The following is a 14,623-nucleotide window of genomic DNA, read 5'->3' on the forward strand; positions in this document are numbered from 1 at the left end:
CACCTGTCCCGCCCAGGCAAAGCAGCCCCTCTCTCCTGCACCCGGGCACTGTCCCCCCAGAAGGGGCCTCTGTCTGAGGTCGCTCCAGGGGCGGGGGTGGGCAGCCCCCCTGTGTGTCGGGGGTCCTGGGCTGTCACCACCCGGGGTGTGCACATCTAGCAGGGATGCCCGGGTTGCGGCTCCCCGGGTGCCAGTCTCCCACTGTGCTGGCACTGACCAGTGGGCACCAGGCTGACGGGACACCAAGCTCTTCCTCTCATCCTCCTTGTCCAGAAAGGAATGGAACTGCGTTGGTTCTATTCATTTATTTGTTTGTTCCAAATACTATCATACGTGAGGGGATTCCTTTTTTGCCAGATGCCACTGACTAGGCTTCTTCAACGCCCCAGAGCAGGTTTGCCTCTCTGGGTCACTCATGATGCAGGAATCTGTGGCCCCTACGGTCCATTCTGAGCTCGACCTGCAGAGCGTACAGTGGGAAGGGCAGTCACCCTGCCTGTGTCTGCCCCAGCTTGGGCCCATGGGGCACTGTGGTCACCAGAGTCTGCCAGGAGGGATCCGGGAAACAGAGCGAGGAGCAAGCCCTCAGTACTGCCAGGCGTGGTCCCAAACTGAAGGAAAAAAATATATGTATTTTAGCCTGATTGGGATTTACTTATAAAGGAGGGTGATGGTAGTGCAGAATCTGAAAATTGAGTGATGAGTCATTATTTGTGACCATCTTTCTCTATTTTTAGATCACAAAAATTTAATAGCATATTACTCCCTTAAGTATATAAGTTGGAATAGTTTATATAAGGTTATTTCTCTTCCTAGGACACATGCTCCTTATATTGCATAACAAATACATTTTTTTTCTTATTCTCATTTTAAGCATGATTTTAAAATAATACTCCTATACTTTGTGTCAGATGATGACATCATACAGTTTATATGTCATAAAAAGTATTTTATGCTGTCTTTCATTAAGACCATGATACAAATTTGGATTTGTGCTAAAATCAATTTTATAAAAGCCTAGAAAGTATCAAAACTAGCAGATCTTGGGGCCTGAGACATAGTATGTGGGCGAGTGCATGCTTTGCATGGATGAAGACCTGGATTTCATCGTTGAAACAAAGAAAATTCTCGATCACTTAGTAAATATTTCAGGAACCAAAAAATTAAAAATACACCCCACTCATAAACTGCTGCCTAAATAATAGCAGTGTAACAGAAGTTTGACTAATATTTGTTTTTCTTGTTGTTTCTGTTTATATGATTTTGAAGCATGGCATTTGCATGACATCTTTCTATAAATCAGTTTTTAAATTCTGCTGTATCATTTTTTCTTTTTTCCTTTTTTGCCTCATCCTTGTTTTCCGTCATCCTGGGAACATCGATCTCTTATTTACTCTATCACATCTCTTGTGTGTGTGTCTTATTCTTCCCGTCAGTAACCCTGGCAGCATGTAAGTATCTAATCAGTGATTCCCCTTGTCATTTTCATCACTTGCTCTCTGTGACTTTCCATCTTGCTTTCCATTTAACAACAGCAAATTTTACTAGTTTCTCCTCACTCAAATAATCTTCAACCATGTGGTGGAACATGGAAAACATGCTTTTCAAGTTAGAATACTTCCCTTGAATCAGTGGTGCTGTGTGTTCACTGTTCACATTCTGGCTGTAGAAGAAGTAAGCTAGACCTTCTGGAAGAAAAGTATGGGTTATGGGTGATGGGTAATGAAGTTAGGGACCAGTGTAGGCCTCCGTTGTGGAGCATTTTGTAAAAGTTTGAATGAGCTTTCTAACTTGGGGTGTCTGTTTTTTGAACGTAAACAAGGTTAAGTGGTGTCATTTTATTATCCTAAGGGTCTTAGCTTAATGCCACTGTATAATTCAAAGCTTTTATAGAGTGTAAAATATACACCTGAAATCAGTATCGTTAGATTAGAACTTCAAATGTTTACGTTCTTGGATTTCTACTTATGGTACATTTCTACTTTCATTCTGTTGTGAAATGGAAAATTATAAGGAAATAGAAAAATATTCTATTCCCATGTTTGAAGAATCGACATTATTAAAATGAACTTGATACCTGAAGTATTATACAGATTGAGTACAAGTCCTGTCAGAATTCCAAAGGCATTCTTCAAGGTCACAGAAAAATACCATTTCAATTGGTAAGGATTCCCCTGAGTAAAGTTAATTCTGAGAAAAAAGAAGAATGTGAAGCTTTGTGTTCCTCAACTTTAAATCATTCCTTAAAGTCATATTAAACAAAACAGTCTGATATTAGAGTAAAAATAGATTTTTCTCACCAGTGGAAGAGAATTAAGAGCCCAGAAATATATCCTTTCATAGATAAGGACAGCTGTTCCATGATGAGGGAACCAAGAACATAACATGGAGAAAGGAAAGTTTCTTCCTCAAAAGGCACTGGGGGAATTGCATAGCATGTCCACATGCAGAGGGGGTGAGGTGGAGGGGGAGAAGAGGAGAGAGAGAGAGAGAGAGAGAGAGAGAGAGAGAGAGAGAGAGAGAGAGAGAGAAGTGTACCACCATCTCAGACCATATACAAAAGTTGACTTAAAATAAATCAAAAAGTTGCCAGGGGCCAGACTCCAAAGGGCCAGAGACACAGTGCAGGGGTCAAGGTGCTTGCCTTATGTATGGCCAGTCGTGTCATCCTCAGCATTGTGTGGTTTTCCAAGCCATTCCCCGGCACCACCAGGTCTGACCCAGCACCACCCTCCAGCCACCCCCACCACCCCCAGGAGACTTAGATGGCTACAAGATCAACTTAGACCAACTTAGATCATCTTGATCAACTTAGAGTCCACAAGATACACCCAAGAAAGCGTTCCATGGTAATGGTTTGAGGTCTTTAGTGATTCAGCTCTATTAACATGGGAAATTGAGCAAAAACTAATAATGAATGATTATTTATCAAATTTAAAAGCTCATTCATTGGACAGAAACTTACCACCAAAGCAAGAGTGTCATTTTTCAATAGGAGAAAGTATTTGCACACATATACTCTACACCTGATAAAACAGCTATTACACAGATCTCCTCTCCTCCCCCCTCTCTCTATACATGTATATATCATAAAACTTGGGGGCTTGGAGGACTCAGAACACCTGCCTTGCAGGTGTGAGGTGTGAGGTTCTGGGCTGCTGTGTGTACGATGCACCTGGCGGTTCTGCTGAGTAAGATTCCCAGCCCCGCAGATCATTTCTGGGCATAACACATCAAGGTGTGTGTGAGCACCACCTCTGAAAGGTGCCGATCTTGGGGGGCACCTTGGCAAGTAGCACAGCCAGAGATGTGTGATCCTCAGCTAACACTGGCCAAGTTTCTCAGCACCACAAACAGACTGGCTGACTCTAGTGAGTACCCCAACAAAGAAAATCGCGAGCACCATGCCATGCGTGTACGCAACCCCGAGTCATTGCAACAGCAGAAAGAGCAAAGAGGAAGTGGGGGAGAGGAGAGTCTACTGAACTCAGCAGCAACAGCCTCGCGTCTAACCTCCCAGTACCCACGGAGAAGAGCTGGGGTATGCACTTCCTCCCAAACAGACTCAGGGACGGGCGGCAGGCGTGAGATCTGCTGGGGAACGCTGGCCAGCGTGCACTGTTGCTTGGCACCAGTGAGAACGTTCCCTGCAAGCCCGGAAGGGACACGTGTGGCTGGAGACCCGACACAGCTCTGTGATGGGAGTGTGAACGGGCTCGCTCTCCAGACAGCAGGGTGAAGATCCCTTAGCAAACCCTCTACGTCAGCAATCCTGCACCTAGGGAGACATTCAAAGAGCACTAAAAACTACTTCAAAAAAGATGAATGTGCACCTGAGTTCAATGCAGAGCTCTTTACGCTAGCCAAGATCTAAAAAGACTTTTACCATTGACTATCGGATACATGGATAAAGAACATAAGGCATATATCCATGATGGGATCCCTACCCGGTTATAAGGAAAAGCGACATCTTCCATTTTGCTACAATATGGGTGGAGCTAAGAGTGTGTTATGCCAAGCTAAGTCAGAAAGAGAAAAGGTGGTGTCCGATAATCACCTTTTTAATGTGGTATATAGCAAAACAAATGAGCAAAGACAATATACGATGTATTCCTTGACAAAGTAAAGTTACAGGATAGGGTGGGCTGAAAGGGGCCTGAAACACATGCTATGCTAACATTATACTAAAACATGAACATGTATACTTTTGTAAACCAATACTGTCACTAAGATTTTTTAAGAGTTAACTTTACTCACTTAATATAGAGAAGTAATATATTGTGTTAAAATAATATACTGTGAAGATACTGTGGATTCTTTAGTATTTATGATTCATTGATAGAAAAATGGATGTTCTTCACAATCTCAAAGTTTTTGATCCCTTTCATGTAGAATTCTTAAAAGAAACTAATCCTTAGGAAAAAATACTAATTAGTAGGTCATATTTTTGCCTTACAAACTGAAAAACTGTGGCCCAGTGGGACTGGAATGTCTAAAATCATACAACTGAAGTCTAGAGCCAATTTGCATCTCAGTCTTCTGAGAAATATCTCAGTTCTTCCGACACTCAGCAGTTCTTCAAATCTGTGAATACTGCACAGAGCAGTATTAGGATAGGTGTGGTCTGTGCAGATGGATACTGTAGAAAATACCCAATCTTAATACCCTTTCAAAATTATGCTTGCGTTTACAGGTTTAGCTTGTGTGGTACGTTGTCTTTAATTCCTGGATCTAGTGAATATATGTTATTTAGTTTCATACAAATCTATACATTTAGTAGCATCTGGGCAGTTAGGTGGTTGTGAGTTTAGTGTATATCTGTGTTCTCTGAACCATAAGATGAATAATACAAGTAATTTGAAATTGTTTGATGTTAGCTATTGTGGACTTCTCAATTTCTAGTTCTTTTTTCTTCTTATTCTTTGTTTCCCTTCTCTTCATGTTGGAAATCTTTCTTCTGCTGCCTTCTTCTGTCAATTTAAAGGAAAATCCCTCCTAAACGGTAACATTTCTGTTGAATATTTATACTGTGATCTTATATTTGCATATATATATCTTTAAAATTTTTTAATTGAATCACTAAGATAGACAGTAACAAAGTTGTTCATAGTGTATTTCAATCATACAATGTTTTAACACCCATTCCTTCAGCAGTGTATATATGTACTTTATTTTATGAATCTAAAAAACATTCATAGAGCTTTTAGAAGGATGGGTTATTAAAAAATCGAGGCTGTTTACCTGGGATATATGAAATCGGGGAGTAGATGTTTGTGTCTTAAAGAATGTTCCTTAGAGAGGTTCTTTTTATCCTGAGTAGTGCAACGTAAGAGCGTCACGTTCGGTGTTTCCTTTCTAACCCCAGCCCACCAAGAAAGCACATAGTGGAGCGCAATACGGAGTTTTACCACGTGCCGACGCACAGTGATGCCAGCAAGAAGAGGCTGATCGAGGACACTGAGGACTGGCACCCGCGGACGGGCACCACCCAGTCTCGCTCCTTCCGGATCCTCGCGCAGATCACCGGGACTGAGCACTGTGAGTGGGCGTTGGGGGCTGTGGGGAGGGGTGTGGCCTTAGAGAGCAGACTGGTGGGGCGGCTCCTGGAGAGCAGTGACTGACTCATCTCAGAGTGTGCTTGCTAGTATGTGCCATGCACGCACAGCGCCGGCAGCGGTACACTTGAGACCAGTCCAGGAGAGGTTGCACTCACGAGTAGAGTAGTCCAAGAGCAAGACTGGGGCATGTGATGACAGCCTGGCATGGAGGTGGCTCAAACAGCCTCGAAGAAAATGCTCTGTGCAACTTGACCCTCTGGTTCTGATGACGTAGTTAAGGGCAGAAATGTGTTTTAAAGTTAAACGAACAAACTAATGCTCCATATTGCTCATTACATTTCAGTGAAAGAATCTGAAACTGACAATACGAAGAAGGCAAAGTAAGTCCACCCGTTTTCATTAGTTGAATGCTTTTAGTGAATGGTTTCAATTTGATACTCGTGTTTTCAAGTATGGTGTGGCGTTGTGTTTTTGCTTCTAGGAGCTAAGCATTTAGCTGGGTTTCTCTTGTGTAACGTAAATGTACAAGTTACCATTTTTTTTCTTCTGTTCCACTGTGTTTTTGGGCAACACCTGGCAATGGTCAGGGGTTATTCCTGGCTCTGCACTCAGGAATCACTCCTGGTAGTGCTTGGGGGACTGCATGGGATGCCGGGGATTGAACTCGAGGGACTGCATGGGATGCCGGGGATCAAACTCGGGTTGGCCCGTGGAAGGCAAGTGCCCTCCCTGCTGTACTATTGCTCCAGCCCACGATTTGCCAGTTTTTAAGTGAGTCGAGTATGTCTAGTTAGTGTAGTGAGACTTCAGTATTGAAGTCAGTGGTGGGAGTGCTTTGCTAACTTAGAGCCCTGGGCCTGAGTTCCTGTGCTGACTTGCAGATACTTGGCTTGGGGAGTAGAGTTGATGTTTGCCAGAGGACTTTATAGATGAATGTAAAATCTCTGCCTGCCCTCAAAATCTATTAAAGAAATCAACTTTGAAATTATCCTTTGAATGGTGCATGTTTTCTGCATGATGAGCTAAGTGTAGAGACTTTTCTTTCTTACGACTCTTCTATCACTTTTCCTCCTCTCTCTCTTTCTTTCTTTCTGTTTCCACAGGGAAAAGATCCCCCTTCACGTCTTTACTCCCAAATACACAAAATTACGTGACTGGCACCACGAAGTCTCAGCACGTGCACTTAACGTACAGTGATTTGTGAGCTTTGCACCCCTACCCAAGCAGCCAGCACAGATCTTTTCATTCAGTCTGTTTTTCCAACTTAATCGCAAAATCTGCATTAAATTTTCTTTATGAAAAATTGGATTTTTCTATATTTTTCTAACAATTTCTTACAGTTTTTGTTAGTGGCTCACAAATGTTTAGCCAAGAAAACAAATTAAGGATGAGATTGCATTTTTAACTGTTATTAGGGCATGAGCCTTGAAAAAAAAAATTCTTGCGTATGTTGAATTTGACCATTCGAAGATGAGATAGATGAAGCGAACATCCTTATCTAATTTGGAAAATACTCTGTGTTATCACATTCACCCAAGATGACTTTTTAAATATATTTTACAATATATGAAAAGAGGTTTTAAACGATTCTAAACAAGTAACTATGAGGATATGAAGCGGAGATGACTTCATTAGAATAGAGTTCATTTTAGACGACAGTATCTTTGAAGCAGATACGACTCAAGTTAACTATATGAGGAGAAGGAGGCTGGTTTTAGGTCCTACAAAAGGAAAGAGAATCCTCCTATTTTCAGTAGGAAAATGCTGTGGAGTTTTTGTTTTGTTTTGGTGTATTTCAAAAATCCTATTTTAACGAAGGAGATATTTCAAAGTTGGTAGATATTTTAAGGTGTTGACAGTTTCTAGCCATAAAATAGTAAGGTAAAGATAGCTTTGCTTTTTAAATCAGGAAATTAAGATAAATTGCAGTATGAATGATTCTTTATATGATATCACAAAGTATTTTACTTAGTGATATGAACTATTGTGCTTTGCTGCTGTTTCTAGGAAACTTATATAACACAAGCAAGCTGAATATTTTATTAGATGTGCTTTCTGTCTTATAATGGAATGTTCTATCTGTTAGTCCTAAATTCAGTAATTACTGCATTTACAGTTTGGAAAAGCATTGTAATAAAGATACCTGTACCATAGTTTTGTACTTGTTTTCTGTTTTTTTGTTTTTCAATTGAGTCACTCTGAGATACACGGTTACAAAGCTGTTTATGCTCGTTTCAGTCATACAATGTCCCAACACCCATCCATCCACCTGTGTCCCTTTCCCACCCCCAAAGACCCCAGTTTCCCTCCTGCCCCCCACCCCCAACTGCCTGCCTCTGTGGCTGACACTTCTCTCTCTCTCTGTCTCTGTCTCTGTGTCTCTCTCTGTCTCTCTCTCTCCCTCCCCCTTTGGGCATTATGTTTTCCAACACAGATCCTGAGAGGTTATCATGTTTGTCCCTTTCCCTCCTTTCTGCAGGCAGTACTACCCAGAGTGATCATTCCAGCTCTCATCGTCACAGTGGTCCCTTCCCTATCCCAACTCCCTTCTCCCCCAGCTCCCAATGCAGTTTTCTGTTATTTGAAGTTAGTGGTAACATTGCCTTTCAATACTTAATAGAATATCACTTTGATATTCTGCTGACATTTCATTTGGGAAACTGTTAGACATTTTGTGATATATTACAAACATCTCTGCATGGACTATAATAAATAGGTATTTTTCAGAATTAATTAATATAAAATACCAATGGCAACATGTAAATATTGTATATTAGTGATACAGCATAAAATTAAATGTTTATGTGAAAGTGATTGCTGAAGGGTCTCTCCTGCATTCAAGGTTCTTTTCTTTTTTCGAGGTTTCTTATTTCTTCTTTTTCACACTTTAATGTAACTATAAACTAGGACTGCTGCCTGACAGTATAGAGAAACTGTTATTTCCATTAGTGATTGCTCATTGATTAAAATTTGGCATACCAGATGCATTTAACAATAATTTATTTAAAGATTTACTTATGATAATTGTCTCTGTACTTAATATTTTTTAATTGAATCAGCTCTTCATTGTTACATCATTGTTCCTATGTTTTGATCTCTAAAGAAATCTACCTTCTTAGACCTGGTGTTCTTATGCATAATAATTCTTCACTGATCACAAAAGATGATGCTTGAAAAAATTGTAGAATCAATTTATCATGAAAATAAATGGTCTGATAGAGTAAATATACTATTTTTGATCAACCACTGAATTCTAGGATAAGTCAAATTATAGAAAGAGAGCTTTAGTAAAAATGGCTTCTCTACTACAACAAAAAGTGTATAGAACTTTGTGATTTAGAATGGTTACTGGTGAAAATAAGATTTGATAACTTACCTAACTTACCTACTTGAAAACACATAACATTGCATTGAAATCATAAACTTAGATTAATGATAGGATCTGTATTTGAGTACAAGGGTTGATATTTAGCCAGCATCCATAGGAAATTCCATTTGACCCTGTGAGAGACTAAATTCCTGTACTCAGTAAATCTCCTGAGACATATTATATTCCAAACTTTAAAACGAGTGAAAAACTGTAAAAGCATATTACAAAAATATTGTGAGTTTAGTGATCAAATTTAATTCATTTTTGTTTATCTCTTTTTTATGAACTTTTATCATAGACTTGTTTTAAAACTGTAAAGTTACTCTTAAAATGTTTCAACTTTTTTTTCCTATGATATTTTACCAGTCAGAAAATGAAATGCTTTACACACAAAGGAATTATGGGAGTGATAAGTAGGTAAAGATATTTAGAAATCAGATGTTGTCAGCTCCCCAAGCCCCTGCCAGGAGTGATCCCTGAGCACAAAGCTAGAAAGCTCTGGGTATAGCTGGATATGACCCAAACCTCCCTCCTGTTTCCCAAGGGGGGAAAAAAAATCAGATATTGTCAATGAAATGGATCAGTGAAATGGGGAGCTTATCAATGAAATGAAATAAATAAATAAGATTTATCTTAAGTGAACGTATTAAATACTTCTTTCTGGGAAGCAGCATAAAATTTCACAAGTTTTATGCAGCACTTTAGAATCAAATGTATCACAGGATTATGCCAACACACTTGTCATTTATCATCTTTATATGTATAACATGTATGTTATATAACACAGATGTAGAAATACATACAAATTCTGCTGCTCTCAATTTTAGAACCCTACTTCCCATTCTCTCCTGGGGTAGATGTTGCTGTTGTCTTTGAAAATGATATGGGGATAATACCTACTTTACGGGATCAGGAAGATCCTCCTTCTGGGTGTCAGGGCTGCAGATGCCTTGTAATGTTCTGAGTGATTCTGCAGAATAAAGAAACATCCTATCCCCAGACACCAGTGGTGGGAATGGGTGGGAATGGCTTGCTGAGTGCAAATGATGCCTCATTTAATATATAAATGAACTGCCATCAGCAGGAAGGTGACTGTCTCTCCCTCTAGTACATAAAGTGTTTATACTCTGGTCACACATTACATAAAGCTGAAATAAAAGAAGAAAACATTTTCTAGACTGTCCTACAGCACTACTTGATTTTTCAGTTGAAGGCTTCAAAATAGAGTTTCAGTGCTAGAAGAACAGACCTTAAGTTAGTTCTTGAGCAGAGCTACATTCATTGAAAATTTGAAAAGCTTAAACTCAGAAATATTTCTGAACATATTCTTTTTGTAGCACGTTTAAAAAACATGTTTCTTTATAGACAATTGCAATTCCTTGATCAGAGGAGCAGTTTGTTAACGAAGTGCCTTGTCTTAATTGTTACTGTGTTCCACAAATGGACTGACTCACCTTGCGAGTTCTAATTGAGAAATAGGCCGGTTGGAATTCTTGTAGAAAGGAAAGGCCCATTGGTGTCGGTGACCTGAAACTGCTGCCCTTCACAAGCCATGCAGAGGTGTCAGGACTCTCTCCCTGGTCTCCTACTCCACATGTTTCCAGTAGGAAATAATTAGGCACAGACTGTATGGTGCATGCTCCAGAGAGCAGCCACACCTGGACACCAGTGATTGATCTTTAAACTAAGAATAAAATAGCAACGGCCAGGTAGGATCTCTAACCTGGCTCTGTCTAGAAAGCGTGTTTGCAGACTGGGAAAAGGGACCACAGGCCCAGAGATGTTCCCATTTATAACCCAGTTATACAGTTTGTCTACCATACAGTCTGGAGTATTTATCATTGATCTTTCATTTTCTATGTGTAGATCATGCTGTCCCGTGAAATACAGATTTGATGACTGCAATGCAAAGATTGCCATCTATTGAACATAAGCAATTACTGCACTTCTGTCTCTTGTGGGAATAGTCCTTTAGAAATTCTGCAACTATGGTGATAGGTGTCATGAATCCTGTATGCAAATAGAGGCGCTAAGTTCTTAATATGGCTAATTAATCATATCTATTCGAGGGGGGCTCTGACCCCTGGCCCTCCACATGGTTCTCCACGCACCACCAGGAGTGATCTCTGCGTGCAGAGCCAGGAGTGAGCCCAGAGCATTCCCAGGTGTGGCCCCAAACCGACCCCCCGCCCCACGTGAAACACAGAATATTGAAGAAACATAATTCTTATCTGTCCTATATACTCCACATAACATTATTTAATTCTGTAAACATTTGTGGAATCTGGCCTCAATTGAGAACTACTCATAAATTTTTTTTTTAATTAAAAATGTTCAGTGTGGAGGTGAGAACAGGAGCAGTAGTGTAGTGAGGAGGGCACTTGCGTCACACACTGCTGACCCGGGTTCAATTCCTGGTACCCCATGTGGTCCTCCAAACCCGCCAGGTGTGATCCCTGAGTATAGAGCCAGGTATAAGCCCTGAGCACCGCTGGGTATGGCCACGGTCACGGTCCTCCCATTGTTCATCGATTTGCTCGAGCGGGCCCAGTAACGTCTCCATTGGAGACTTTGTTGTTACTGTGTTAGGCATATCGAATACATCACGGGTAGCTTGCCAGGCTCTGCCGTGCGGGCGAGATACTCTTGGTAGCTTGCCGGGCTCTCCGAGAGGGGCAGAGGAATCGAACTCGAGTCGGCCACATTGGCTGCGTGCAAGGCAAACACCCTACTGCTTTGCTATCGCTCCAGCCCACAAAATTAAAAAATTTATAATAAGATAAAATTTACTTTTGTAATCCAAAATATGAACTTTTAGTTCCTTAGTTTAATCAGACAGTAATCCTTCTTTTATGGCTGTGGGTGATCAGTGCTGTCTTTTAAAGAGTTGAAAATTGTGTAATAAAAGTATTTTATTAAACTGGCCATAAAATAAAAAGAACTTTTCTAGAACTCAATATTTAAATTACTTCATACATTTCACTTTTTTTATTTTTAATTCTAAAGAAGGGCTGTAGCGATAGCACAGTATATAGGGTGTTTGCCTTGCACATGGCTGACCCAGCCAACCCGAGTTCGATTCCTCCGCCATATTCGACATGCCAAACACAGTAACAACAAGTCTCACAATGGAGACGTTACTGGGCCCGCTTGAGCAAATTGATGAACAGTAGGAGGACAGTGCTACAGTGCTACGATTCTAAAGAAAACATAAAGAAATCAATTCGGGATATTGCCAGTAGGCAGGTTCAATTTTTCTGTCCTTTATTGCTATTCAGTTTTATATATTTTAGTCATATTCTGAAGACCAGCCCAGATTATTCTGCTTTCATGTTATATGAAGTTGTGTTTATCATGATGGCATAGTTTTGACAAAGAATTCTAAAATTCCAAAGTCGGGGGGAAAAAACATGACTGTGTACAGTTGGGTCAGATCATTTTTCTTTTCTGGGATATATTGGCTTGGGGAAGTTTATCAGAAAGAAACTTATAAAACATAAAGATTTTAGACTTGCTCTTTAAGACCATATTCTCCCTTTAATATGTATTTCGCTTGCTTATCTCTGTTTTTCTGCTTGCCTGTGTTCTCTCCTGAACACATACTTCTCTTCTTTGTCTGCCCTCACCTCTTTCTAAATAAGTTTCAGTAAAATCTATCTTGCTTCACACATAAAGTTCATGAAATTCGGATTGCACAGCCAAGGTACCTAGGCTTCAGCATCTCACCTCTCACCTGGGCTTAGGGGAGCATGCCAAAATAAAGAAGATAAAGAACACAAATGAAGAGCATACCAAAATTCAGCGGTCAGTTCATTCAGTGATTTCTCAGGGGAACATTGGGGTCAGCAGGAAAAGACTGGCAAGAGGGGTCAGCCGAGAGCAGCAGCACCTCAGAACTGCTCCATAGACACAGCACACCCGACGGTGGGCCGCTGCGGGTGGAGCAGGCAGTGTGGGCAGGGGGTCAGAATGGTCCCCAGGCGCTGGTGGAAGGAAACGGACACCCATTGCCCGGCGTGGTGGAGCAGGGAGCGGGTCTGAGAGTGGCGGCTGGCAGACCTGCCTGAGGCAGGGAAGGGGCGGGGGGATGATGGGGCTGAGCGCAGGGCAGGCTGAGGGAAAGCGAGCATTGGTGGGCGTGAAGGCTGGGCATGTGTGCAGGGAGGGCCGTGTGTGAGGCTACCTGGCGGAAAATGAGCTGGCCTGCTCTGTCGGTGGTGGAGGAGTGGGGGGGAGAGCGCAGGGCGGGCCCTGGCCCAGAACACCCAGCTCGAGGTGGGCAGTCTGGACCTGGAGCGCTTCTTGAACGCGAGTGAGATACTTTCCTGGAATTTGCAGTGCTGTGGTGTGTTTCTTTCAGTGGTTGGTTTTTTGTTTTTGTATGTTTGTTTTTGGACAGCACTTGCACTTATACTCCTGACTCTGCACTCAGGGATCACTCCTGGCGGTGCTCAGGGGACCATGTGGGGTGTTGGGGATTGAACCCGGGTCAGTCCCGTGCAAGGCAAGCACTCTTCCCGCTGTTTCTAAAGTCCCAGATTCTCCAAGACTGAGGTGGGGGCTTTGGAACGGTGGGTCTTGAGACAGACTGATTTGGTTTTCAAGTAGGCCTCAGGTTGCTGCAACACTGTATTGAATAATAATCAATACAATTACTATTGGGGGTGGGCCTGCCAAGGAGTGTTCAGGTGATACTCAGCTACCAGGACCAGACGGTTCAGCCCCGCCCAGCCCAAGGATGTGGCAATGCCCAGTCTGGGGACCCCAAGGAACACAGCAGCAGTACTGGGTCTCTGCAGGGCCACTGCTGGTGGCACAGGACTCAGCCGCAGTCTGCCCCAAGCCCTGTGCTCTCCCTGGGCCTCCACCTGGGGAAATACTGTGTCTGTCGAAGTGTTGTGGGAGTGGAACAGTGGCCCACGGGGATGGCAGCCCGAGGCGCTTCCTGGACAGAGAGCCAACTTAGGTCTTCACCGAGGACGTGGGGAAGGCAGTGCAGAGACCGCAGGGGAGGTGCCGCTGCCGCTAACAGCCCTTGATCAGGCTCCCTCAGAAGCAAGCTGTGGGGCTGTGCAGTCCCACTCTCCCAGCTCCCTGGAAAGGAGAAAATCCTCATACTTCTTCTCCTGGGAAGGAATGAAAATGCACTTAAGTGGAAGAGCAGCAAGTCTGGCTGCTGCAGAGGTGCTTTCCCTAGTCAGAGCTTCTTCCATCTCTAAGAATAGCACTGTAGCACTGTCCTCCCCTTGTTCATCAGTTTGCTTGAGCGGGCACCAGTAACGTCTCCATTGTGAGACTTGTTACCGTTTTTGGCATATCAACTACCTCACGGGTAGCTTGCCAGACTTTGCCGTGTGGGCGTGATACTCTCGGTAGCTTGCCGGGCGCTCCGAGAGGGGCAGAGGAATCAAATCCAGGTCAGCCGCATGCAGGGCAAACGCTATGCTATGGCTTCGGCCCAGCCAAGCACTGTCAGGTATGGCTCAAAAAGAATGGGGGGTGGTGGTGAGGTTAGGGATGTGGCTTAGCGGTAAAGAGAAAGCCTTGAGGAAGAGGACTGAGTTTGATTCCTGGCCCTGCCAAAAATCAAGCAAACAAACAAACAAACAAAAACAAAAAGCAACCAACCCCAAATCAGATCCTGAATGATATTTTCATGACCTACACGTACAAATTTTAATACTTGACCAGCTCA

At 42.4% G+C, this 14,623-nt stretch overlaps 1 protein-coding gene across 7 annotated transcripts in view; it reads left to right on the top strand.

The window, feature by feature from the left end:
• Window positions 1–14,623, top strand: part of PDLIM5 (PDZ and LIM domain 5) — a 171,388-nt gene that overhangs the window by 101,790 nt on the left and 54,975 nt on the right. For 2 of the 7 annotated variants that reach the window (XM_056106627.1, XM_056106630.1), the window contains exons 6-9: window positions 1,437–1,451; window positions 4,985–5,002; window positions 5,366–5,538; window positions 5,902–5,938. In XM_056106627.1, coding sequence (XP_055962602.1) covers window positions 1,437–1,451; window positions 4,985–5,002; window positions 5,366–5,538; window positions 5,902–5,938 — 243 coding nt within the window. Of the gene's footprint in view, window positions 1–1,436; window positions 1,452–4,984; window positions 5,003–5,365; window positions 5,539–5,901; window positions 5,939–6,661; window positions 7,712–14,623 lie in introns of those variants that run through there. The other 5 variants (XM_056106628.1, XM_056106631.1, XM_056106629.1 and 2 more) reach the window with 3 other exon arrangements.

The sequence above is a fragment of the Sorex fumeus genome, unplaced genomic scaffold (genome assembly GCF_029834395.1).
Source record: "Sorex fumeus unplaced genomic scaffold, SorFum_2.1 ptg000136l, whole genome shotgun sequence".
NCBI lineage: Eukaryota > Metazoa > Chordata > Mammalia > Eulipotyphla > Soricidae > Sorex > Sorex fumeus.